Here is a 24253-nt window from a genome sequence, read left to right on the forward strand (position 1 = left end):
AGTCGTCTGGCTACCACAAGTCCTACAAGTCGCCTGGCTACCACAAGTCCTACAAGTCGCCTGGCTACCACAAGTCCTACAAGTCGTCTGGCTACCACAAGTCCTACAAGTCGCCTGGCTACCACAAGTCCTACAAGTCGCCTGGCTACCACAAGTCCTACAAGTCGCCTGGCTACCACAAGTCCTACAAGTCGTCTGGCTACTACAAGTCACCTGGGTACCACATCTCATATTTATTAATTTATTCTACTGTGGGGTGTATTTAGATGGATTATTATTGTGTTATTATTATTATCATTATTAATATGGCATCTTCAAGACTAGTAAGACACTCTTAGTGATTTTAATGTGTACCTGCATGCCAGCACAGTGTGTAAGTTTACTTAAGTACAGGTACACATAAGTATAATTATGAGTTATAATAGTAATGTGGGTATGTAGTCCACATGGGCTACATACCTACACCTACCTACATAGCTAAACGATATTTAATGTGGCCCAGAGCCATATTATTACATCGACATACCATGTTCACTGAGTTTAATCATTTCTACCAACTACCTTTAGATGCCATCACAAACAAAGGGAGAAGTAATGAATAATTCATGCCGAAAATTGTAAACAAAAGCCTTAGGTATTAAGGGGAGTGACAATGTTTTCCCTCCGCCTGGCTACCACACCTCCATAGTATATAAACATAAAATGTTCATGTACTATGTAACATGTTTCTTATATAATTTTGAAGAAAATAGTATAGATGGATTAATGAAAAGTCTATATTAATGTAATATAAAACATTTAATGTGCCCAAAAGTGATTATTATTACATAATAGAGAGATGTGCTCACAGAGTATGTAAACAAACCGGGTGGCGCACACAGCATTTGAAAGACCGCTTGCTGTATAGAAAGTTTGGTCATAATTTGAAATCGCTGTATTAGCGGAACGCCATCAGGCGAAATGCCATACAGCGAGGCCCTACAGTACTCAAAAGTTCTAGCAGCTTCAGATCAAGCAGGAGAAAGCTGGTGGGCCCACATGTGAGAGAATGGGTCTGTGTCATCAGTGTGTGCAGTATAAAAGAAATTCTGCAGCAAGCAGTGCATAATAAAAAAAAGAAACTCCAACCATGTTTTTGGATTAAAATGCCAACTTTGAAGTGTATTTTCGTATAGCATTTATGGTTGTATTCTTGTTTTCTTGCTCTCATTTGATAGAGTGGAAATTTTTTTATAGAAATAGAAGTGATTTTGATTGGTTTTACTATGAAAAGGATCTTGAAATGGAGCTCAAATAGAGGAAATGTTTGATTTTTGCCGATGTTCAAGAGTAAACATATGATGTCATTGTCCAATAAATGTCCAACTAGCCATTTTAATATGCAGTCACAAATGGGTTGACGTTATTTATACAATTATTACAGTATTGCAGTAATCTGCATAACAGTAAATCTTATATATTTTGTGCGAATAAAAATTCAAAATAAAGCAAGAGTATTATAACAGGGGCCTGGAGATGTGACTGATGAACAGAGAAAATGTTATTTTAGTGCCAGAAATGTCTGCAGTGTTCATTCTGGACCCTGTTTTGAAATTGACAATTTTTTTAATTTGCATGAAATTGGCCAAATTGCCAATTTCTCACCACTTTATTGGGTAGTTGAAATCGGTAAATGGGCAGTTTCTTGTACTCAATCTATAGAAAAAATGGAGTTCTAAAGAAATAGCTATGAGTTTGGTCGACTGGAACAATGGGAGGGGCCAAAAATAGGGCTCAAAATGGGCGAAATCGCCGATGCACACAAATGTTGCCGAGGTCGCAAACTTCGCCAGGGCATAATTTCATAAGTTTTCCATCAAATTTTGTACTTTTGGTGTCATTATCGTCGGGGAAAGATTCTCTTATCATTTCATAAGAATTTTTTTTTTTTTTTTTTCAAATATTTTGCGACACCAAGAGACACTTCAGGATTTGGGGTTGTGACAGTCAGAGGGTTAATAAACAATAACGTAAATATGTTTTTATTCTTTTATATGCATGGGCAAGTAAAATAAGGCTGTGATTCACTTTAAGGTGATATTCACTTTACGGTGGTGGTCAAAAGCCTAACCCACTGTATCAGTAGGGTATGCCTGTATTATTATTCTTATTACAGTATTATTACAGCCTCCCATCATTTAGCGACATGCTTGTTTACCGACTGCTCAGATTTAAGACCAACTCTCCAACCAGTATGCAAACCTAAATGCAGTGGAACCCTGGATTTTGTCTGGTGCAGATATCGTACAATTTGGATTTCGACCACTTTTATTTGGCGAAATTTTACCCCGGGTTTCGTACCTCCACTTGGAAATCGTCCATATCAGACGTGTCCGCCCGCCCAGGACACACCTCTCACACGTATGTGACTCATTACGCCTCTGTCACGTATTGAGTGAGCAATATGCCATGTGTTCATCCGAAACATTTCATAATAATCGATTGTTTTTTGTGCTTGTTTATTGAGTGCAACTGCTAAATAAGCCACCATGGGGCCAAAGAAAGTTCAGATGGTGGTACAGGGTGGCAGTGATGGTGGTAGAGGTTGGTAGTGGTTGTGATGGTGGTAGAGGGTGGTAGTGACTTTCGTAAAGGGTGGTAGTGATTATGGTAGAGGGTGGTAGTGATGGTGGCAGAGGATGGTAGTGGTTGTGATGGTGGTAGACGGTGGTAGTGATGGTGGTAGAAAGTGGTAGTGATGGTGGTAGAGGGTGGTAGTGATGGTGGTAGAGGGTGGTAGTGGTTGTGATGGTGGTAGTGATGGTGGTAGAGGGTGGTAGTGGTTGTGATGGTGGTAGAGGATGGTAGTGATGGTGGTAGAAGGTGGTAGTGGTTGTGGTGGTAGAGGGTGGTAGTGATGGTGGTAGTGGTTGTGATGGTGGTAGAGGGTGGTAGTGGTTATGATGGTGGTAGAGGGTGGTAGTGATGATGGTAGAGATAACCTCTCCTCCCTCTCCCCTCTTCACCATCTTCCGTGTGCCAACAAGAGTCTTCAATAGAGGTATGTAATAGTGATTTAAATGTTCATTTATCCAGTAAAATTAGTCATATTTCTCATTTTTTCTGTATGTAAAACTCTAGTTATTCTCCATAAAATGTATTTTGTGTTGATATTTTTGGGTGTCTGGAATGGATTAATTGGATTTACATTATTTCTTATGGGAAATATTACGTCAATTTTCGTCCATTTTGGATTTCGACTGTCTTCTGGAATGGATTAAGGATGAAAACCAGGGTTCCTCTGTAATGTATATTAGAACTGATTTCTTTTATCACAGTATACAGTACACTACTGTATAAACATTTAAAAATATATTAGAAATGTTATAAATGGTGCAAAGGTGACATAAAAATAATCTAAAGATAGTTGACACAAACTACCAGTACAGTATGCTCCTCACTTAATGACCAAACTACCAGTACAGTATGCTCCTCACTTAATGACCAAACTACCAGTACAGTATGCTCCTCACTTAATGACCAAACTACCAGTACAGTATGCTCCTCACTTAATGACCAAACTACCAGTACAGTATGCTCCTCACTTAATGACCAAACTACCAGTACAGTATGCTCCTCACTTAATGACCAAACTACCAGTACAGTATGCTCCTCACTTAATGACCAAACTACCAGTACAGTATGCTCCTCACTTAATGACCAAACTACCAGTACTGTATGCTCCTCACTTAATGACCAATACGCCTGCCGACCTACTCTTAGTACAGTGGAACCTCAAATTTCGAACTTTGTTCATTCCAGATGACTGTTCGAGTGCCGTTACCGAACAAATTTATTCCCATCAGGAATAATGCAAATTAGATTAGTTCATTTCAGACCCTCAAAAATACACTTATAAAAGCACTTACAAAAATACACTTACATAATTGGTTGAGTTGGGAGCAGTTCGATATTTGAGGTTCCACTATAATGGAACCCTGTCAAGTGAGGAGAGACTTATTATTATTATTATTATTATTATTATTATTATTATTATTATTATTATTATTATTATTATTTGTGTGTGCCAGAAATGCTTTACATAGTAGCTTTCTTCTGAGCTGATAATTGCATCAGAGTATATCTGTATTATAATAAAATTCACTTTCTAAAACAGTTGTAATGTATAACTACAGTAAACCCTTGATTTAATGAAATTTTGAAACTGTGATTAACCTCTGCTGGTTAAATTGTCAAGATCTGTTGACCCAAGAAATCATAGTAACATGATTGTAAGCACATTGCAGAACACACTGACCTGTGAGTGTTAGCAATGACCTGTGAGTGTTAGCACTCACCTGTGAGTGTTAGCACTGACCTGTGAGTGTTAGCACTGACCTGTGAGTGTCAGCACTGACCTGTGAGTGCTATCACTCACCTGTGAGTGTTAGCACTGACCTGTGAGTGTTAGCACTCACCTGTGAGTGTTAGCACTGACCTGTGAGTGTTAGCACTCACCTGTGAGTGTTAGCACTCACCTGTGAGTGTTAGCACTCACCTGTGAGTGTTAGCACTCACCTGTGAGTGTTAGCACTCACCTGTAAGTGTTAGCACTGACCTGTGAGTGTTAGCAATGACCTGTGAGTGCTAGCACTGACCTGTGAGTGTTAGCACTGACCTGTGAGTGTTAGCACTGACCTGTGAGTGTTAGCACTGACCTGTGAGTGTTAGCACTGACCTGTGAGTGTTAGCACTCACCTGTACCTTCTTTGAATGGCTCATAAATAAAAATTTTAATTTAATTTAATTATAATGCACGTCCAGTATGAGGAGGAGAAACAGTACAGGTGGCAGTACTCTCTCTGCCTTGGGGTGAGTCTTTCACTTTCTTAAGGCTATATTTTGCTTTGTTTACTACTACAAATACCTGGCACATACCAGACTGAAATTTGTGACGAGGTTTTGGTCCAACTTCAGCCATTAACCAGTTGTCATAAGTTTGTCTCCTATACACAAATCACCCGCACGTAAAAGAGAGGAGCTTACGACGACATTTCGGTCCAACTTTGTGCATCGTTCCAGTCACGGTATTGTGCCTTTTTTTTTTGTTATTTGTCTCCTATATTTGGGTTATTTATATATTGTTCTAGTCGCTGTATTGTCTTTTTTATTCTGTATTACTCTATGGTGACAGTTGCATTTTCTGTTGTGACATTCATCAAACTTTTGCAGGTGATGTGAGGATGACACGGAGCGGTGGGGCGACGGTGGCCCCGCGACCGCTCAACACTGTACAGTTTGAGCATCCCTCACACACTGGCACCTTGCTCTTTGGCCTCAACACTTTACGCTCCAAGGGCTTATTACTTGATGTAACACTGATTGCTGGAGGTGAGGCTTTCCAGGTGAGTGACATAACACTGATTGCTGGAGGTGAAGCTTTCCAGATAAGTAGTGTAACACTGATTGCTGGAGGTGAAGCTTTCCAGGTAAGTGATGTAACACTGATTGCTGGAGGTGAAGCTTTCTAGGTGAGTGGTGATCTCTGATTGCTGGTGGTGAAGCATTCCAGGTAAGTGGTGATCTCTGATTGCTGGTGGTGAAGCCTTCCAGGTAAGTGGTGATCTCTGATTATTGGTGGTGAGGCCTTCCAGTAAGTGGTGATCTCTGATTATTGGTGGCGAGGCCTTCTAGGGAAGTGGTAATCTCTGATTGTTGGTGGTAAGGCCTTCCAGGTAAGAGCTGATCTGTGCTTCTTGGTGGTGAGGCCTACCAAGTGAGTGATCTCTGATTGTCCTTGTGTTTGTTTAGGTGATAGATAGTGGTTGTTGCAACACCAAGCTGCTCAGTCAGATGCTTCGCACTTACACCGCTCTCAAGTTCTTCCAATAACTTAACTTTCTGTGATACGAACATAAATACTTCCTCTTCTTCTTTTTACTATCACCCATAGACCTTTACAACATTTTCAAGAATATCTTCACACACCACAGAGCCCAGAACACACGGTAATCACTGAATAATTACTGTTCGCAACAAACTGAATGACCCATTTGTGGTGCATTGTGCCGACCTTGAAAAACTTTCCCATTTTGGAGGTTTTTGGATTTTGGAATTTCAGATAAAGGATTCTTTATTGTAAAATAATAAAATTATGACTTTTTTTTTAAATATATAATTGTGTACTATGTACTATGCCAGTTTTTGTGGATTTAAATACAGTGAACCCCCGGTTAACGGCCGTTCCTGTTATCGGCCATCTCGGTTATAGGCCAGTTTTTCAGCTACCGGTTATTGGCCATTATTTCACTTATCAGCCTTATTGGACATGTCCCTCCTCTGGCTGGGCCGGCTTGTGCGTCAGTTTGGCTGTGTCTCTCGGTGCTCATACAAACATTTTGCTTGTTTTTCATTGTTTTTGGTATTTTTTTGTCAGTGCAACTGCGAAATTCGTAACCATGGCTCCAAAGGAAGTTCCTAGTAAAGTTCCTGTGGCAAAGAAAGTGAGAAACACCATGGAATTTAAGCGAGAAGTTATTGAAAAATATGAGATTGGTGTGAGGGTGCTGGAACTTGCCAGGATGTATGGGAAAAATAAATCTACCATCACTTCCATCCTGGCAAAGAAAGAACAAATCAAGGAAGCGGATGTTGTGAAAGGAGTAAATGTGATTACGAAACAAAGGTCACCAATAATAGAAGTTATAGAAAAGTTATTGTTTTTGTGGATTAAGGAAAAACATTTAGCGGGAGACAGTGTTGTGGAGTCGATTATTTGTGAGAAGGCAAGACAGTTGCATGAAGATCTTGTGAAGAAAACTCCTGGAACAAGTGGTGCTGTTGGTGAATTTAGGGCCAGCAAAAGCTGGTTTGAGAGATTTAAGAAGCGTAGTGGCATACACAGTGTGGTAAGGCATGGTGAGGCTGCCTTAGTCTTCAATAAAGGTATGTAATACTGATTTAATTGTTAAATTTTTTTTTTTTTGTGAATACGTGTATTTTTGTCTGGAACGGATTAATTGTATTTACATTAATTCTTATGGGAATAACTATTTCAGTTATCAACCATTTTGGTTTTAGGCCGAGCTTCTGGAATGGATTATGGCCGATAACCGAGGGTCCACTGTATGTAGATGAGGGTAAGAGGTTTTTGTGGTATTTGTGGATATGGAAAGGTATATAACAGGGTGGATAGGGAAGTGATGTGGCAGATGTTGCAAATGTATGGGATGGGAGATAAGTTACCGAAAGCAGTGAAGAGTTTTTACGAGGATAGTGAGGCTCAGGTTAGAGTATGTAGGAGAGAGGGAGATTATTTCCCAGTAAAAGTAGGCCATAGATAAGGATGTGTGATGTCACCATGGTCGTTCAGTATATTTATAGATGGGATTGTCAGAAGTGAATGCTCAGGTGTTGGCAAGAGGTGTTGGGTTAAAAGATAAAGAATCTAACACAAAGTGGGAGTTGTCACAGTTGCTCTTTGCTCATGACACTGCTTTTGGAGAGAGAAAGTATGGAGGAGGTGAATGTATTCAGTGGTGCACATAGGAGTCTGTGGAGACAGAACTTTGTCCATGGAAGCAAAGAGGGGAATGTATGAGAGTATAGTTATACTAACCCTCTTATATTTGTGTGAAGCATGGGTGGTGAATGTTGCAACAAGGAGAAGGCTGGAGGCAGTGGAGATGTCGTGTCTGAGGCCAATGTGTGGTGTGAATATAATGCAGAGAATCCGTAGTTTGGAAATTAGGAGGAGGTGCAGGATTACCAAAACTATTATCCAGAGGGCTGAGGAGGGGTTATTGAGATGGTTTGGACATGTATAGAGGGTGGAACAGAATAGAATGACTTCGAGAGTGTATAAATCTGTAGAGGAGGGAAGGCGGGGTAGGGGTTGGCCTAGGAAAGGTTGGAGGGAGCGGGTAAAGGAAGTTTTGTGTGCGAGGGGCTTGGACTTCCAGCAAGCATGCATGAGAGTGTTAGATAGAAGTGAATGGAGGGAAATGGTTTTTAGGACTTGACGTGCTGTTGGAGTGTGAGCAAGGTAACATTTATGAAGGGATTCAGGGAAACTGGCAGGCTGGACTTGAGTCCTGGAGATGGGAAGTACAGTGCCTGCACTCTCAAGGAAGGGTGTTAATGTTCACTCCATCACTGTCTTGCCAGAGGCAAGACAGTGATGGAATGAATGATGGTGAAAGTTTTTGTTTTTCGGGCCACCCTGTTTTAGTGCAAGACGGCTGATGTGTTAATAAAAAAAATAAAATAATTGTCTTTCATAAGAACATAAGAAAGAAGGAACACTGCAACAGGCCTACTGACCCATGTGAAGCAGGTCCATGCCACTCCCCGGCCTAGAACAATGACCACCTAGTCAGGTCACTTCCACTTAAGGAAGGAGCACGGCACCAGACCTGGTAGCCCAAGCTAGTCAGGTCCAACTCACACCCACCCACACCCACTCATGTATTTATCCAACCTATTTTTAAAACTACACAAGGTCTTAGCTTCTATGACGGTACTCAGGAGTTTGTTCCACTCATCCACAACTATTACCAAACCAGTGCTTTCCTATTTATATCCCCCTTTATTTATTTCTGTTTTCCATTTATACACCTCAATCATATCCCCCCTAATTCTGTGCCTTTCTAGAGAGTGCAGATTCAGGGCCTCAGTCTTTCCTCATAGGGAAGATTTCTGATACATGGGATCAACTTTGTCATCCTCCTCTACGTTTTCCAGAGCATTTATATCCATTCTGTAATATGGTGACCAGAACTGAGCAGCATAATCTAAATGAGGCCTAACCAAGGATATATAGAGTTGAAGAACAACCTGAGGACTTCTATTATTTATACTTCTAGATATGAAGCCAAGGATTCCGTTAGCTTTATTGTATTTTAATACATATATGCTATTTTCATTTTATGTTTTTTGACATTTATGTAAATTGTTACATTTTTACATTGAAAGTATTGAAATATAAATTTACAGGTTCATACCTGTGTAATTCAAATCCAGAAAATTGGAACCTGGGACTGAGCCCAGATTTCAAAGCTCTCACAGCCAACCCTAAACTCTGAAAACCCAGGCCCAGTTTTTGAGTCAAGTTCATTCTTGGTTTTAATATGTATTTTGTATATGTGATTGTTGGTGTTGTTGTTGCAGGCTCATCGCGTGGTGCTGGCGTCGTGCAGTGATTACTTCCGTGCCATGTTCACGGATGAGATGCGAGAACGGTGCCAGTCGGAGATATGTCTGAACGGTGTGAGTGCTGCTGGTCTACAGTGCCTGCTGGAGTATGCTTACACCAGCCGGCTCTCTCTCAATCTGGCTAACATTCAGGATGTTCTGGCTGCTGCTGCCCATGTCCAGGTGCTCACCATCGTTGAGGCTTGTTCTAACTACCTGCAGGTGAGATTACTGTTAAGACTTGTAACTACCTCCAGGTGATACTATCGTTGATGCTTGTTATAATTACCTGCAAGTGATGCTGTAATTGATGTTTGTTGTAACTACCTGCAGGCAGTTACAGCAAACAGAACAGCAAGAAAAACAAAATAACAAATAGCAAGAAAAGTTGTCAGGAAACATCGCCTCGTGAATTTGTTGTAGTTGCATTGCAAGGATGGAGACCCAGGGAGTTGTGATGGACTCCTTTGATACATCTGACCCCCCGCACTTCTTTGACCATGCTTCTGGCTTCTCCCTCTATGGTGTGGCGATTTTCGGATCGCCAACCCATCCCACGTCAGAACAACTCCGGTCCCACACCTAAACGCCTAAGACCATTAACTGATGATGATCCTTCGCTTCTTTCTCACGCTGCCCAGAAGAGACCAGCATGACACTCACTCCCCTTACACGCTATGTTTCAAAATACACAATGGACTAAGTTTTTTACTCTGTGGTAGACTTCTTCTCGTGACTATCTTTCCGTTTACAAGTTCAAAAGGCGATCCCTACACTACAACAGTGTAGAAATTGCTGGCATTTTGGTCATCCAGCAAAATATTACAGGTCCATGGCCGAATACCCAGTCTCTGATGCCGACGACCATACCAATACATCTTACAGTCTACCTCCCTCTTGCCTTAATTGTCATGAAGCTCACCCATCTTACTCTAGCCATTGCTAGGTTTACTTAAATGAGCGAGAAATCAGTTGTCTCAAAGAGGCCGTGGCAGTCTCTTATCTATGCCTCCAGAGGAAACTTCCCCGTATTTCTTATTCTCGAGTTACTAAATGACCCCCCATCTCTGGGGTCCCAACTTCCGCAGCCTCCTCTGTGGTCACCCCCTCCACAGTCATCCATCTCTAATTCTTTTGCAGTCCTGGACTCAAAGGTTCCTAACTTGCCACCTCATTCTGTTCTCACCTTTTCATCTTTTCACTCACAAGTTTCTATGTCTACAAGACCTCATACAACAACTCCTCCCCATCGCCCCTCTACTTTCCAAAGTCCAAAAATTCCCCATCGTTAAAATCTTCTTTAACCCTTAAACGGTCCAAACAGATCGACGTTCAAATTCGTAGCTACAAAAGTAGATCTACTTTTTTTTACATATTTTCAAATATAACAAAAAAAATGTAGATTAAAGTTTTTTTTACACGTTTTCAAATGTAAAACAAAAAAGAAGATCTACATTTTTTACATACTTTCATATGTTGAAAAAACGTATATATACGTTTGGACCATTTAAGGGTTAACCCCTCTTTCCCTTCTTCTACCTTCACATTTTTCCTTCCCAGTCTCTGTACCTGGTTCTTCACCTCTACTAGCCCTATTGCGAGCGTGGAGGTTCATCCTCCTCGTACAGTACCTTCCTGCCCTGTCCCTTCCCAAGTTTCTTCCTCTTCTGTCCCCTCCCAGATTGCTTCCTCGCCTGTCCCCTCCCAAGCTTCTTCTCCAGTTCCCTCTAACCTTCCCTCCCCCCCACACTTTGGTAAATTCCATCGTTGCCCCGATCCTTACTCACCCTCCTCCTTCCCTCTCCAGTATCGTCCCACATACAACGTCCTTGTCCTCTGAAACTCTTGAAGCTATCTCCAAATATAATGAGGAGACTAAACCATTAATGGACACCAATCCACCTCCTGTCGCCTCTCTTCACATTTCTCCATCTGCACAACTCCTTTCTTCGCAGCGTTCCAACCCTTCGCTGCTTGTGCGTTTTCTGCTGTCTCCACATGTGGACTTTTCTAACCCTTCTAGTTTGTAGATACCTCTACCTTCAGATTTCTTGTATCCTTCTCTTTGCAAATCATGGCTTACTTACAGTGGAATATCCGAGGCCTCAGAGGTAACCGGGGTGAGCTTCAGGTGTTGCTCTCCCAGTTTTCCTCTGTTTGTGTTTGTTTATAAGAATCCAAATTATGCTCTGCTGTTATCCATCCCATCTCAGGCTATATTTTATTATATTCATCGGATCCTTTTCCTGATGGAACCTTTAATGAAAGTGCATTTCTTAACACACTGGTATTCCACACCATCAGCTCTTTGTTCATACATTGCTGCATTACATTGCAGACTGCATCCACTTGAATAAGTGGTATACAATCTGTTCTTTGTATTTCTCTCCTCCTTGGGCATTATCTATCCCAGATGTTGCATTTCTGTTTTTTTCCTTACCACCACCACTTCTATTACTTGGCAATTTAATGCTCACCATTTCCTCTGGGGGGTCTCACTGTGACTCCCACGGCATTCAGTTGGAGGCTTTTCTCACTTCTCACCACTTCCATAGTTTAACCCCTTGACTGTCGCAACCCCCAATCCTGAGGTGTCTCCTGGTGTCGCAAAATTTAAAAAAAAAAAAAAAAATTTCTTGTGAAATGATAGAGAATCTTTTCCCGATCGTAACGACACCAAAAAATCGAAATTTGATGGAAAACTGACGGAATTACACTCTCACGAAGTTAGCGACTTCGGCGATATTTACAAATTGGCAATTTCGTCCACTTTGAGCCCTATTTTCGGCTAATTCCATTGTTCCAGTCAACCAAACTCATAGCTGTTTCTTTAGAACTCCATTTTTTCTGTCGATTGAGTACAAGAAACTACCCATTTACCGATTTCAACTACCCAATAACGTGGTCAGAAATTTGCAATTTGGCCAATTTCACGAAAATTAACCCGTAAACGGTCCAAACGTATATATACGTTCACTACCGTACTGCCCCAACTTTTTTGCAAAAAAAAAAAAACATTGTTTTTTAATAGGAAAAAAGAGCATATGGTACCCAGGCATCCCCAATTATTTTAATATGGTGCACAGTAAGTGCTCGCACCCATTCTCTCATGTCTAGGTGACTCAGGCTTATCATGGCAATGTTAAATGTATGACACATAAAACGTATATATATGTTTGGGGCACTAGCAGTAAAAACATATATATACGTTTGGACCGTTTATGGGTTAAAAAATATGACAATTTCAAAATAAGGTCCAGAATGAACAATGCAGACATTCCTGGCTCTAAAATAACTTTTTCTTTGTTTATCAATCACGTCTCCAGGCCCCTCTGATATTACTCTTTCTTTCTACTTTGAATTTTTATTCAAACAAAAAATAGAAGATTTACTGTTATGCAGACTACTGCAATATTGTAATAATTGTATAAATAACATCAACCCATTCATGACTGCATATTAGAATGGCTAGTTGGACATTTATTGGACAATGACATCACTTGTTTACTTTTGAACATCGACAAAAATCAAACATTTCCCCTACTTTGAGCTCCATTTCCAGGTTCTTTTTATAGTAAAACCAATCAAAATCACCTCTATTTCTATAATATGTTTTCCATTCTATCAAGTGAGACCAAGAAAACGAGAATAGAACCATAAATACTATATGAAAATAGACCACAAAGTCGGCATTTTAATTAAAAAAAACGTTCGGAGTTTTTTTTTTCTCAATATGCACTGCATGCTCCAGGATTTTTTTATATGGTGCACACTGACCACACAGACCTATTCTCTCACATGTGGGCCTACCAGCTTTCTCCTGCTTGATTTGAAGCCGCTAGAATTTATGAGTATATATACGTCAAACATGGTACCTCGTAAGACGTATATATACGACCAAAACAGTCAAAGGGTTAAATACGGGTACTCCCACCCATTTTGATCCTCATATTCATTCTCTCTCTTGCATCAATCTCTCAGTCTGCTCTTCCTCAACTGTACTAGACTTCACCTGGTCTGTCCTCCCGGACTTACATGACAGCGATCATTTTCCAATCATCCTTACTTCTCCTTCGTATTCACCACCTCCTCGTAGACCACACTGGCAATTTGACCGAGAGAATTGGGATCTTTACTCACGTCAAAATGCTTTTAGTGAAGATCCTTCTTCGTCTTCCTTTGATGAGCTTTTACACCTCTTCTCGACATCAGTTTTAACCACAGCTTCACATTCTATACCCCAAACCTCGGGCCAGCACTCTCAGAGGTGTGTGCCTTGGTGGTCTCCGGCTTGTGCTCGGGCAGTATGTTTGAAATGTGCTGTGTGGGGTAGGTACAATAGAACTACAAAGTGAATCCTTCATTTTAAGCAGAACAGAGTGGTCGCCCGCTGTGTCATCCATGACACTTGCCGGCGGGATTATGTTTCTACCATCACTTTGGCTTCCTCTATGAGTGCACTCTGGAAAAAAGTATTGAAACTGAGTGGTAAATACTCTCCCGACCAGGCTCCCGTTCTTCAGGTTGCCAGTGTCACTATAACAAACCCTCTTGACATTACCACCAAAACCAGTAATCATCTTCTAGGTATCTCTCAAGGACTCCCATCTATGCCACTTACTTCTTTCCTCTAAGTCTGCCAGAGAGTTAGAGCCCTTAGACTTTTCTTCTATCAGAGAAAAGTCTTATAATGTGCCTTTTAAACTTCTAGAACTGGAGGCAACACACTCCACTTGCTGATCATCGGTAGCTGGGCCTGACTGCATTCGTTTTCATATGCTCCAGCATTTACATCAGTTAGCCCTTGCTGTCCTCTTATGACTCTTTAATCTTATTTGTTCACAAGGAGTTCTTCCCCAGCTGTGGAAATCTGCCACTGTTCTCTCTTTCCACTAACTGGGTACTATGGGACATGATAGCTCCCACTATTGTCCCATTGCTCTTACCAGTGCAGTTTGCAAGGTAATGGAATGTCTGGTAAATAGAAATCTAATGCAGTATTTAGAGACACACAATAGTCTCTTCACTAGTTAATATGGCTTTCATAAGGGCGATTCTACTATTGACCCCTTACTTCCCTTAAGTATACATATTCGTAATGCCTTTGGCAATAACCACTCATCTTTTTTGACCTAGAGAAGGCATATGACACAACTTGGAGATATAACATCCTGACCCAGGCCCACTCCAATAGCCCTCTGAGGCAATCTGCCATTTTTTCTTAAGATCTTATCTGAGAGACATTCCCATGTTTGGGATAATAATATGCTTTCCCTGCACTCTGTCCAAGCTGAAGGTGTCCCCCAGGGATTTGTTCTGAACACAACACTTTTTCTCCTTGCTATAAATAATCTGGCATCTATTCTTCTATCTAATATTTGGTCGTCGCTCTATGTTGATGACTTCTCTATAGCTTGTGCAGTCAACTGTGTTTCCAATTGGGCCACTACTCATGGGTTTAATTTTTCTAGTACTAAAACTCACCAAATTACTTTCATTAGATGTTCTGTTGTCTCTGATCATCCATTGTACCTATATGGCTCGTGTATCCCAGAACGTGATAGTCAGGTTTCTAGGCCTTCTGTTTGAGCATAGGTTATCCTGGAAACCTCACATTACCTCTCTGAAGGCAACTTCTCATAACCCTCGCTCATCTTTTATGGGGGGCTGATCATAGAACTCTCCTTCGCCTACATTCAGCCCTAATTTTATCAAAACTTGATTATGGTGGCCAAATATATTCAGTGACCTCTCCTGCCACTCTTTCTAGCCCTCATCCCATCCATCACCAGAGATTACGTTCATGCCTCGGTGCTTTTTGTTTTTTACCTCTTGAGAGCCTCTATGCAAAGGCAAATATTCCATCCTTGACCGATTACTATGATACTCATTGCCTTCGCTGTTATGTTCGCTCTCATGACCTCTACAATCCTTCCATATATAGGATAGTCACAGATGTTAGTAGAAGGTCTTTATTCATCACCCCTGTTTTCTCCATCCCTTTTCTCTTCACCTGCATTTGCTCTTGTCTTCTCTTCAGTTACTACCTTTCTATGTTCATGTAGCATCTCACTTTCCCTACCCCCTTGGGAACTTCCAATGGTTCGTGTCTGTTCTTTCTCACTGCCATGCATGAAAGCCAACCTGCCTACGGTGGTTTCTCACTCTCTTTTTCTTAACCACTTCCGATCTCATTCTTGCGCCATCGCAGTATACACCAATGATTCCAAGCCTTCTGACGGCATCGGATTTGCAGCAGTGTTTCCGGACAGTGTTGTGCGAGGGAATTTATTATCCTCAGCTACCATTTTTACAGTTGAATTGTGTGCCATTCTCATAGCACTTATCTGTATTGCATTTATGCCAGTGTCGCCATTTGTGGTAGTTTCAGACTCAGTGCTTTACAGGCTATATGAAAATCTGATACACCTCATCCCCTTGTTCTTCGTGTCCAACTTTGGTTATGTCGTATCTCTAGCAAGCACAAAGATATTGTTTTATGTTGGGTCCCCAGTCATGTCGACATACAGGGCAATGCCCAGGCAGACGCTGCTGCACGGTCAGCACTACATGACCTCCTAGTTTCATATAGAGGTGTTCCATTCAGAGACTATTTTGCTGTAATTGCTGCCCACCTTCACACCCATTGGCAACAACATTGGTCTGATCTGCTACATAACAAATTACATTCTATTAAACCAAGTATAGGTTTCTGGCCATCTTCTTGTCATCAGTGTTGAGTTTGGGAGACTACTCTCTCCCGTCTTCGCATTGGCCATACTCGTCTTACTCACGGGTATCTTATGGAGAGGCGCCCTGTTCCACTCTGTGAGAATTGTCAAGTTCCAGTATGTGTTAGCCATATTCTGTTGGACTACCCACTCTATCAACGGGCACGCAGAATTTACCTCCAACGTTGTCACTGCTCTACTGTCCTTACTTTACCTTCCCTTCTTGCTGATGGACCCTCCTTTAACCCAGACTCTCTCGCTGACTTTTTGACAGCTACTGATTTACTGCACAAACTTTGATGATGATGCCTCTAGCACTCCTCACAGCCCTTTCTACCTCAAACTCTTACTACACTCTAACCCTGCACTATCCACTGCCCTGCTGCACTCCATGATCTAATAATAATTCCTCTCCCTCTTGCTATCCAATACCCCTGCACCCTTCCTTGCCCTGCTGTACTGTATGACCCTAGTAGGTTCAGCGCTTCTTTTTGATAATAATAATAATTATGTTGTTAACCTTCATAAACCCATATGCTAACAAGTCAACTCCTAAACATCTGAACACATTCACTTCTTCCATACTCCCTCCCTCCAATGTGATATCCATTTTTTCTTTATCTAAATTGTTTGACACCCTCATCACCTTACTCTTATCTATGTTCACTTTCAAATTTCTACTATATTCATTATATAAGGGAATGCTTGTTGCACAATGGATATTAAATAACACAGGAAGGTGAAATATTAAATACTAACTCTATTTCTCTAAGATGATAATGTCATTACTCATTACTTGGTCTGGTGTGTTAGTTACTGGTTGTCAAAGGAACTTGTTGATAAACACTTGGCCAGGAGTGTGTGTACACTGAAAAATACAGTAGTCACATCAGGAGCCAGGCAAAGGTGCAGTCAGGCACAGGTGATGTGTGTAGCTACAGTGGTGATGCACAGGTGATGTGTGTAGCTACAGTGGTGATGCACAGGTGATGTGTGTATCTACAGTGGTGATGTACAGGTGAGATGAGTAGCTACAGTGGTGATGCACAGGTGAGATGAGTAGCCACAGTGGTAGGTAACTAGGTAAGGTGTGGACAGAGGGGACACAGGTTCTGGTAACCCATGCTTAATTCCTTGTTTCGTGGTAACAAAAGCTCACTCAAAAAATAATTCTGCAGCAACAAAGAAAGTACAGAATGCAAGAACCTGACGCCTTAGACCAGACCCAACCCTAGCCACACCCAACCCTAGCCAGACCCAACCCTAGCCACACCCAACCCTAGCCAGACCCAACCCTAGCCAGACCCAACCCACACCAGACTCCCCACCCTAGCCAGACCCAACCCTAGCCAGACCCCACCCACACCAGACACCCCACCCTAGCCAGACCCAACCCACACCAGACCCAACCCACACCAGACCCCCCACCCTAGCCAGACCCAACCCTAGCCAGACCCAACCCTAGCCAGACCCAACCCTAGCCAGACCCAACCCACACCAGACCCCCACCCTAGCCAGACCCAACCCACACCAGACCCAACCCTAGCCAGACCCAACCCACACCAGACCCCCACCCTAGCCAGACCCAACCCACACCAGACCCAACCCTAGCCAGACCCAACCCACACCAGACCCAACCCTAGCCAGACCCAACCCACACCAGACCCAACCCACACCAGACCCCCCACCCTAGCCAGACCCAACCCACACCAGACCCCCCACCCTAGCCAGACCCAACCCTAGCAAGACCCAACCCTAGCCAGACCCAACCCTAGCCAGACCCAACCCACACCAGACCCCCCACCCTAGCCAGACCCAACCCTAGCAAGACCCAACCCTAGCCAGACCCAACCCACACCAGACCCCCCACCCTAGCCAGACCCAACCTGCACCAGACCCCCACCCTAGCCAGACCTAACCCACACCAGACCCCCCACCCTAGCCAGACCCAACCCTAGCAAGACCCAACCCTAGCCAGGCCCAACCTGCACCAGACCCCCCACCCTAGCCAGACCCAACCTGCACCAGACCCAACCCTAGCCAGACCCAACCCACACCAGACCCAACCCACACCAGACCCAACCCTAGCCAGACCCAACCTGCACCAGACCCCCACCCTAGCCAGACCCAACCCACACCAGACCCAACCCTAGCCAGACCCAACCCACACCAGACCCCCACCCTAGCCAGACCCAACTTGCACCAGACCCCCACCCTAGCCAGACCCAACTCACACTAGACCCCCTCCCTAGCCAGACCCAACTTGCACCAGACCCCCACCCTAGCCAGACCCAACCCACACCAGACCCCCACCCTAGCCAGACCCAACCCACACCAGACCCCTGCCCTAGCCAGACCCAACCCACACCAGACCCCCACCCTAGCCAGACCCAACCTGCACCAGACCCCCACCCTAGCCAGACCCAACCCACACCAGACCCAACCCTAGCCAGACCCAACCCACACCAGACCCCCACCCTAGCCAGACCCAACCTGCACCAGACCCCCACCCTACCCAGACCCAACCCTCACCAGACCCCCACCCTACCCAGACCCAACCTGCACTTGACCCCCACCCTAGCCAGACCCAACCCACACCAGACCCCCACCCTAGCCAGACCCAACCCACGCAAGACTATACCCACACCAGAGCATACCCACACCGGACCCCCCACCCTAGCCAGACCTAACCCACACTAGACCATACCCACACCAGACCCCCCACCCTAGCCAGACCCAACCCACACTAGACCCCCACCCTAGCCAGACTCAGCCCACACTAGATCATACCCACACCAGAGCATACCCACACCAGACCACACTCACACCAGACCATACCCACACCAGACCACACTCACACCAGACCATACCCGCACCAGACCACACTCACACCAGACCATACTCACACCAGACCATACTCACACCAGACCACACCTACACCAGACCATACCCACACTTGCACCAGACCACACCTACACCAGACCATACCCATGCCCACACCAGACCACACCCACACCAGACCACACCTACACCAGAACATACCCATGCCCACACCAGACCACACCTACACCAGAACATACCCATGCCCACACCAGACCACACTCATACCAGACCACACTGACACCAGACCACACCCACACCAGACCACACCCACACCAGACCATACCCACACCCTAGCAGGAGGTACAGGGGCATTAGAAATGTCCGAAGAGTGGTCAAATAACGAGGTAGGGTCAGAACAGGGTGCAGTAGCAGAAAGGGGTCTGGGAGGAGCTGGTTCATGGTTGGGGATTCCATGGTTAGGTCATTTTTTTCTTTTTGTTATTTATTAAAAAAGAAAAGAGGGAAAAAAGAATAAAAAAAGGGGGGGGGAATGTGGAGGGATAGCTCCTAGGAGGAATGAAAGGGCCATGAATCCCCCTCTCCTCGCAAGAGGACCCTAGTACTGCAAGTAGTGCAGATGTGGCATGAAACCCGTGCCATACCCTACTCTTCATGCCAGTAAACCAGCAATAGGGATAGCAACCTCACATCTACCAAGCCACCTCAGTGGACAAAAGAGGGGGTGGCTGGATACCTGCCACAAATCATACTTCCTTTGGCCCCCACCCCCCAGAATCCGAAAGACAGCCTCCAGAGATACACTCGTTACCTGAAACACACCCAAATCCACCCCCTGGGAGACTGGAGAGAGACTGGGACATCCTCAGGTGATTCAGATTCCACGGCAAACCACACCACCACCACCACCACCACTACAGACCTCCAAGGAATGGGATGGACCACGGTACCGTTCCCCCTACCTAGGAACTAGAGTGCCTGTAGAAAGAATCCCAAAGGCTGAAAACAGGAAAGGGATAGGGAAGGGATGGGGAGAGAAGGAGGAAAGGGAAAGGGGGGATAGGGAGGATGGGATAGGGAAGGGGGGGATAGTGAGGGTGGGATAGGGAAGGGGGGATTGGGGGGGTAATTAGGTTCAGTCTGAAGAAGGAGACCAACAGGTCTAATTCCTCAGACCAAAAGGTTCTTCACCACACCAAGGAGCCCCCCTTGAAGAGGAGGTTAACAATAGAATTGATGAAGGAAAAAAGTTGAGTGGGTGTTTTGAGGCATCTGTGGAGACAAAAATCGTTATCCATGGAGGCAAAGAAGGGAATGTATGAGAGTATAGTGGTACCAACACTCTTATGGAGGCAGTGGAGATGTCCTGTCTAAGGGCAATGTGTGGTGTAAATATTATGTAGGGAATTCGTTGTGTGGAAATTAAGAGGTGTGGAGTTAATAAAAGTATTAGTCAGAGGGCTGAAGAGGGGTTGTTGAGGTGGTTTGGTCATTTTAGAGAGAATGGATCAAAGTAGAATGACTTGGAGAGCATATAAATCTGTAGGGAAAGGAAGGCAGGGTAGGGGTCGTCCTAGGAAAGATTGGAGGGAGGGGATGAAGGAGGTTTGGTGGGCGAGGGGCTGGGACTTCCAGCAAGCGTGTGTGACTGTGTTAGATAGGAGTGAGTGGAGACAAATGGGTTTGGGACCTGACGAGCTGTTGGAGTGTGAACAGTGTAATATTTCGTGAAGGGATTCATGGGAACCTGTTAGTTGGACTTGAGTCCTGGAGGTGGGAAGTACAATGCCTGCACTTTAAAGGAGGAGTTTGGGATATTGGCAGTTTGGAGTGACATCTAAACTGTCGTATCTGAGCACCTCTGCAAAGACAGTGATTATGCATGAGTGATCGTGACAGTGTTGAATGATGAAAGTTTTTTCTTTCTTTTTGGGTTTTTCTTTTTTTTTGGGTCACCTTGCCTCATTGGGAAACAGGCAATGTGTTAAAAAAAAAATAGTCATTATAATTTTAAAAATGAAAAGTACAGCCTCTCCTCACTTAACGACAGAGTTCCATTCCTAAGACCACGTCAGTAAACGAATTCGTCACTAAGTGAGGAGCATACTATAATGGTAGTGGGTTTCTGTCAGCCATCTTTGCTATTGTTTTAATGTCACCTTTGTGCCATTTATAACATTTCTGGAATACTTTAAAATGTTTATACAGTAGTGTACTGTATTTTGTAATAAGCAGAATAGAGGAAATCAGTTCTAATATACATTATTTAGGTATACAAATTGGTCAGAGAGCCCTTTGTAAGTCTGAGTCGTCAGTAAACGAGTACGTTGCTAAGTGAGGAGAGGCTGTATAGTAAAAGTATCAGTATCAGCAAAAAATTTTGGTATGGTCCCATCCCTAGTACTAACCCTTCACATGTCTGCACGTTAGTGTAAACAAACCAGCCTCTTGTAGCACTGTTGGGTTCACCTGAGTCTAGAGTTTCCTTGTAAATATAATAACACTAATAATGATGAAATTGTTACAAATATTCATTTGTTTCAGGCTGAGCTAGACCTGGACAACTGCGTGGATATTGCCACCATCGCAGAGACATATTCTCTCCACAGACTGAGGAAGAGAGTGTATTCGTTCATGACCTCTCATCTCCACCAGTTCAGCAAAATGTCAGATTTTCAGCGACTGACAGTGGTACAGCTGTTGCACCTGCTGTCATGTGACTATCCTGTGGATTGTACCGAGGCACAGGTGTTGCTGACAGTGGCTGGTTGGCTTCAGCACTGTCCGTCTGAACGTGCACGGCATGCTCCTGCGCTTCTTCGTGCACTCAACTTACACGAGGTTCCTGCTGCTGTGTTGGAGCGAGCAGCTCGCCTCTCCGTGCTAGAAGAACCATTAACAGCAGCACTCCGACTAACAGCATTGCCTGTATCACCGGCACCTCCTACTGGCCTTGTTAATTCAAGAGGCCTAGAATTGGCAGTGGTGAAGGTAGGTGGCTTCAGTATTGCTGGCATCACAAACGAGATAACTTACTTCTTGCCTTCGGTCGGTCGTTGGCGTCACCTGACTACTATCCCGCACGTTGAGCAGTGTAATTATGGTACGGCAGTGCTAAATAACCAGCTGTATGTAATTGGTGGGTGTTTTAATCAGTCACTGCAGGAAAACATTCACCCATTTGGCTTCAGATACAACCCTCAACACAACAAGTGGAGCACTATGGCCCCCATGCAGAGGGAACGCTGCAGATTTTCTCTAAGTGTGCTTGGTGGTCAACTGTACGCAGTGGGAGGAGCTAGTGAAGCCAGTGATGATGGTATCGGTGAAGATGAAAGTCTCTGTGAAGCTTATAACCCAACAAGTGACACTTGGACCCCTATTGCTGGTCTTCCTGGAGCTCGGGCACAGCATGCAGCAGCTGCTTTAAATTGTCTGCTCTATGTCAGTGGTGGGTTAGAAGGGGATCAAGTTCTGGACTCCTGTCATGCATATAATCCCAGTACAGGTGTGTGGGAGCCCCGGGCACCATTGTTGACACCACGGGCAGATCACTACTGTGTCACCTACGACAACTGCTTGTATATCTGTGGTGGTTGGTACGAAGATGATGCTACCAACACTAGAGTCTTAGTCGACACCATTGACTGCTACAACCCCAACACAGACAGCTGGGTGGTGGTGAGTCGAGTGCCTACACCTCGCTATCATGCAGGCATTGTTGTCATGGGCTCTAGACTCTACGTGATTGGTGGATTTCACTCTGATGCAACGTTTGATCGAGCAACTGGAGTGATTGAATGTTATGATCTGGAGACAGGTGTGTGGAGTGTAGAAAATGCTTACCCACAAGACATCTGGGAACATGTTTGTGTTCCACTATATGTACCGCGATGTAGGGACGATATGGATGTTTTAGCAATACCTAAATAATCTCATAACTATTCTATAAATGCTGTGTCAACTTTTAGCATATTTTTTATATACAAAATGTTTGACTATGGCCTTATTGACGTTTTAAGTGTGATTTATAAATTAAATTTTAACGTGTTTGTTTTATACAAGAAAACATTTATGTACTGTAGTTGTGCTTGGGGTTAAATCATAGCTCCTGGCCCTGCCTCTTAATGTTTACCAACCTGCTTTGCTGATGCCAGAACCAGTGGGTCTGATTATACCTACTCTTGAAGCTGTGTGTAGTTGCCTAAACCACTTTTTCTTTTGTGTTTGTGTAATTATATATGAGTTTTGGTGTCAAGCTCTAGATCTTGACCCCACCTCTTTCAGTCAACTGTCATGAAATTGTCCAGTCATATGTATTTTTAAACTGCTGTACAGAACTAACTTCCACTGTTATTGTTCAGTTCATTCCATTTCTTAACTACTCTTACAATAGGGGAACTGAATATCGATGGAAATTGAACACAGGATTCTGTTCAAAGTAGCAAATGTATCAGAAAATATATAGAGATTATTTACTGCTCACATAGATCCAATAAAGTATTTAAACTATTGGGAATGCCTTGAAGTCCTTGTAGAGGAAGCTGGTATCGGATACTCCACCTTGTCTGTGATTGCTGAATTGAAATGGCTTAGTAGTTGGCAAATAGAAGTAGAGCAGGATAGTGTAAACTCATGTAGACTAGACTGGGTTTATTGGCTGTGGGATACACTAGATAGACTAGGCTGAGGGCAGCCAATGACAAGACCAAGAGCAGTAGGTGTTGACTGAAGGGCAGCTGTCGAGAGAGTGAGACATACAACGTCTGGTGATCTCGGGTCTAAGTTAGAACCAAGCCACCAGATGGCAGCGCTAAGCCTAGTGGTCATGGTACAAGATGTAACAGCTGTTACATCCTTGAAGTATACTTTCTTGAGTGAAGAAGGGAGAAATGCTGACTATATACAAGGAAGATACTGGAAGGACAAGTCCCAAACCTACACATCACCTTATTGCTCATTGGAACAATCAGAGAACATTGTGTCGATATCGATGGTCCAACAACATTCCATCTGCTACCAGCCACAACAGCCTAATTGACAGACTGTTTAGCCTACTACCAGCAGCAACAGCCAGGTTGAGCAACACTACCATACTACGAACCTAATATCAGAAATATTTCCAAAATAGTGTGTTTTCAAGAGGAAACTGAACTGCTACCTCCAAGTGCCAAGTCAACAAGGCTGTGATGGATGTGTGGACCAGCAGGCTGCCAACAGTAACTGCCTGATTCAACAGGCAGTCAGTATGACAGCCTGGTCCTAGGCTGGGCTGTGAATTTGAGCACAGATAGAGCCCAGGTGGTAATGAATGAGATTCTGTTTATTATTAAGCAAGTGTTTAGCCTCTAGTCTTAAGACAATTTCAATTTTCCCCTGCCTTAAACTTGAATGGTAATGAGCCACTGTCAACAGAAGACTTAAGTTGTCATGAACACTGTCAACAGAAGACTGTCAGTTATGTTGAACACTGTTAACAGAAGACAACAGGCATTGTAGATGACTGGTTA

The 24253-nt window shown here is 43.7% G+C and overlaps 2 protein-coding genes across 2 annotated transcripts in view; one reads left to right on the forward strand and one right to left on the reverse strand.

Moving 5' to 3' along the window:
• The first annotated feature begins 5222 nt into the window (after positions 1–5222).
• LOC128694184 (kelch-like protein 26) lies at positions 5223–22857 on the forward strand. Its single transcript, XM_053784165.2, has 3 exons — positions 5223–5384; positions 9148–9393; positions 21288–22857. The coding sequence occupies exons 1-3, from the start codon at positions 5223–5225 to the stop codon at positions 22674–22676; spliced, it is 1797 nt and encodes a 598-aa protein (XP_053640140.1). The 3' UTR covers positions 22677–22857.
• Positions 9249–24253, reverse strand: part of LOC138853937 (uncharacterized) — a 49941-nt gene continuing 34936 nt past the window's right edge. Inside the window, exon 2 of the mRNA XM_070093814.1 lies at positions 9249–9387. The gene's annotated coding sequence lies outside the window, so the exon portion shown is untranslated. The remainder of the gene's footprint in view (positions 9388–24253) is intronic.

Source organism: Cherax quadricarinatus, chromosome 43 (genome assembly GCF_038502225.1).
Source record: "Cherax quadricarinatus isolate ZL_2023a chromosome 43, ASM3850222v1, whole genome shotgun sequence".
Taxonomy (NCBI): domain Eukaryota; kingdom Metazoa; phylum Arthropoda; class Malacostraca; order Decapoda; family Parastacidae; genus Cherax; species Cherax quadricarinatus.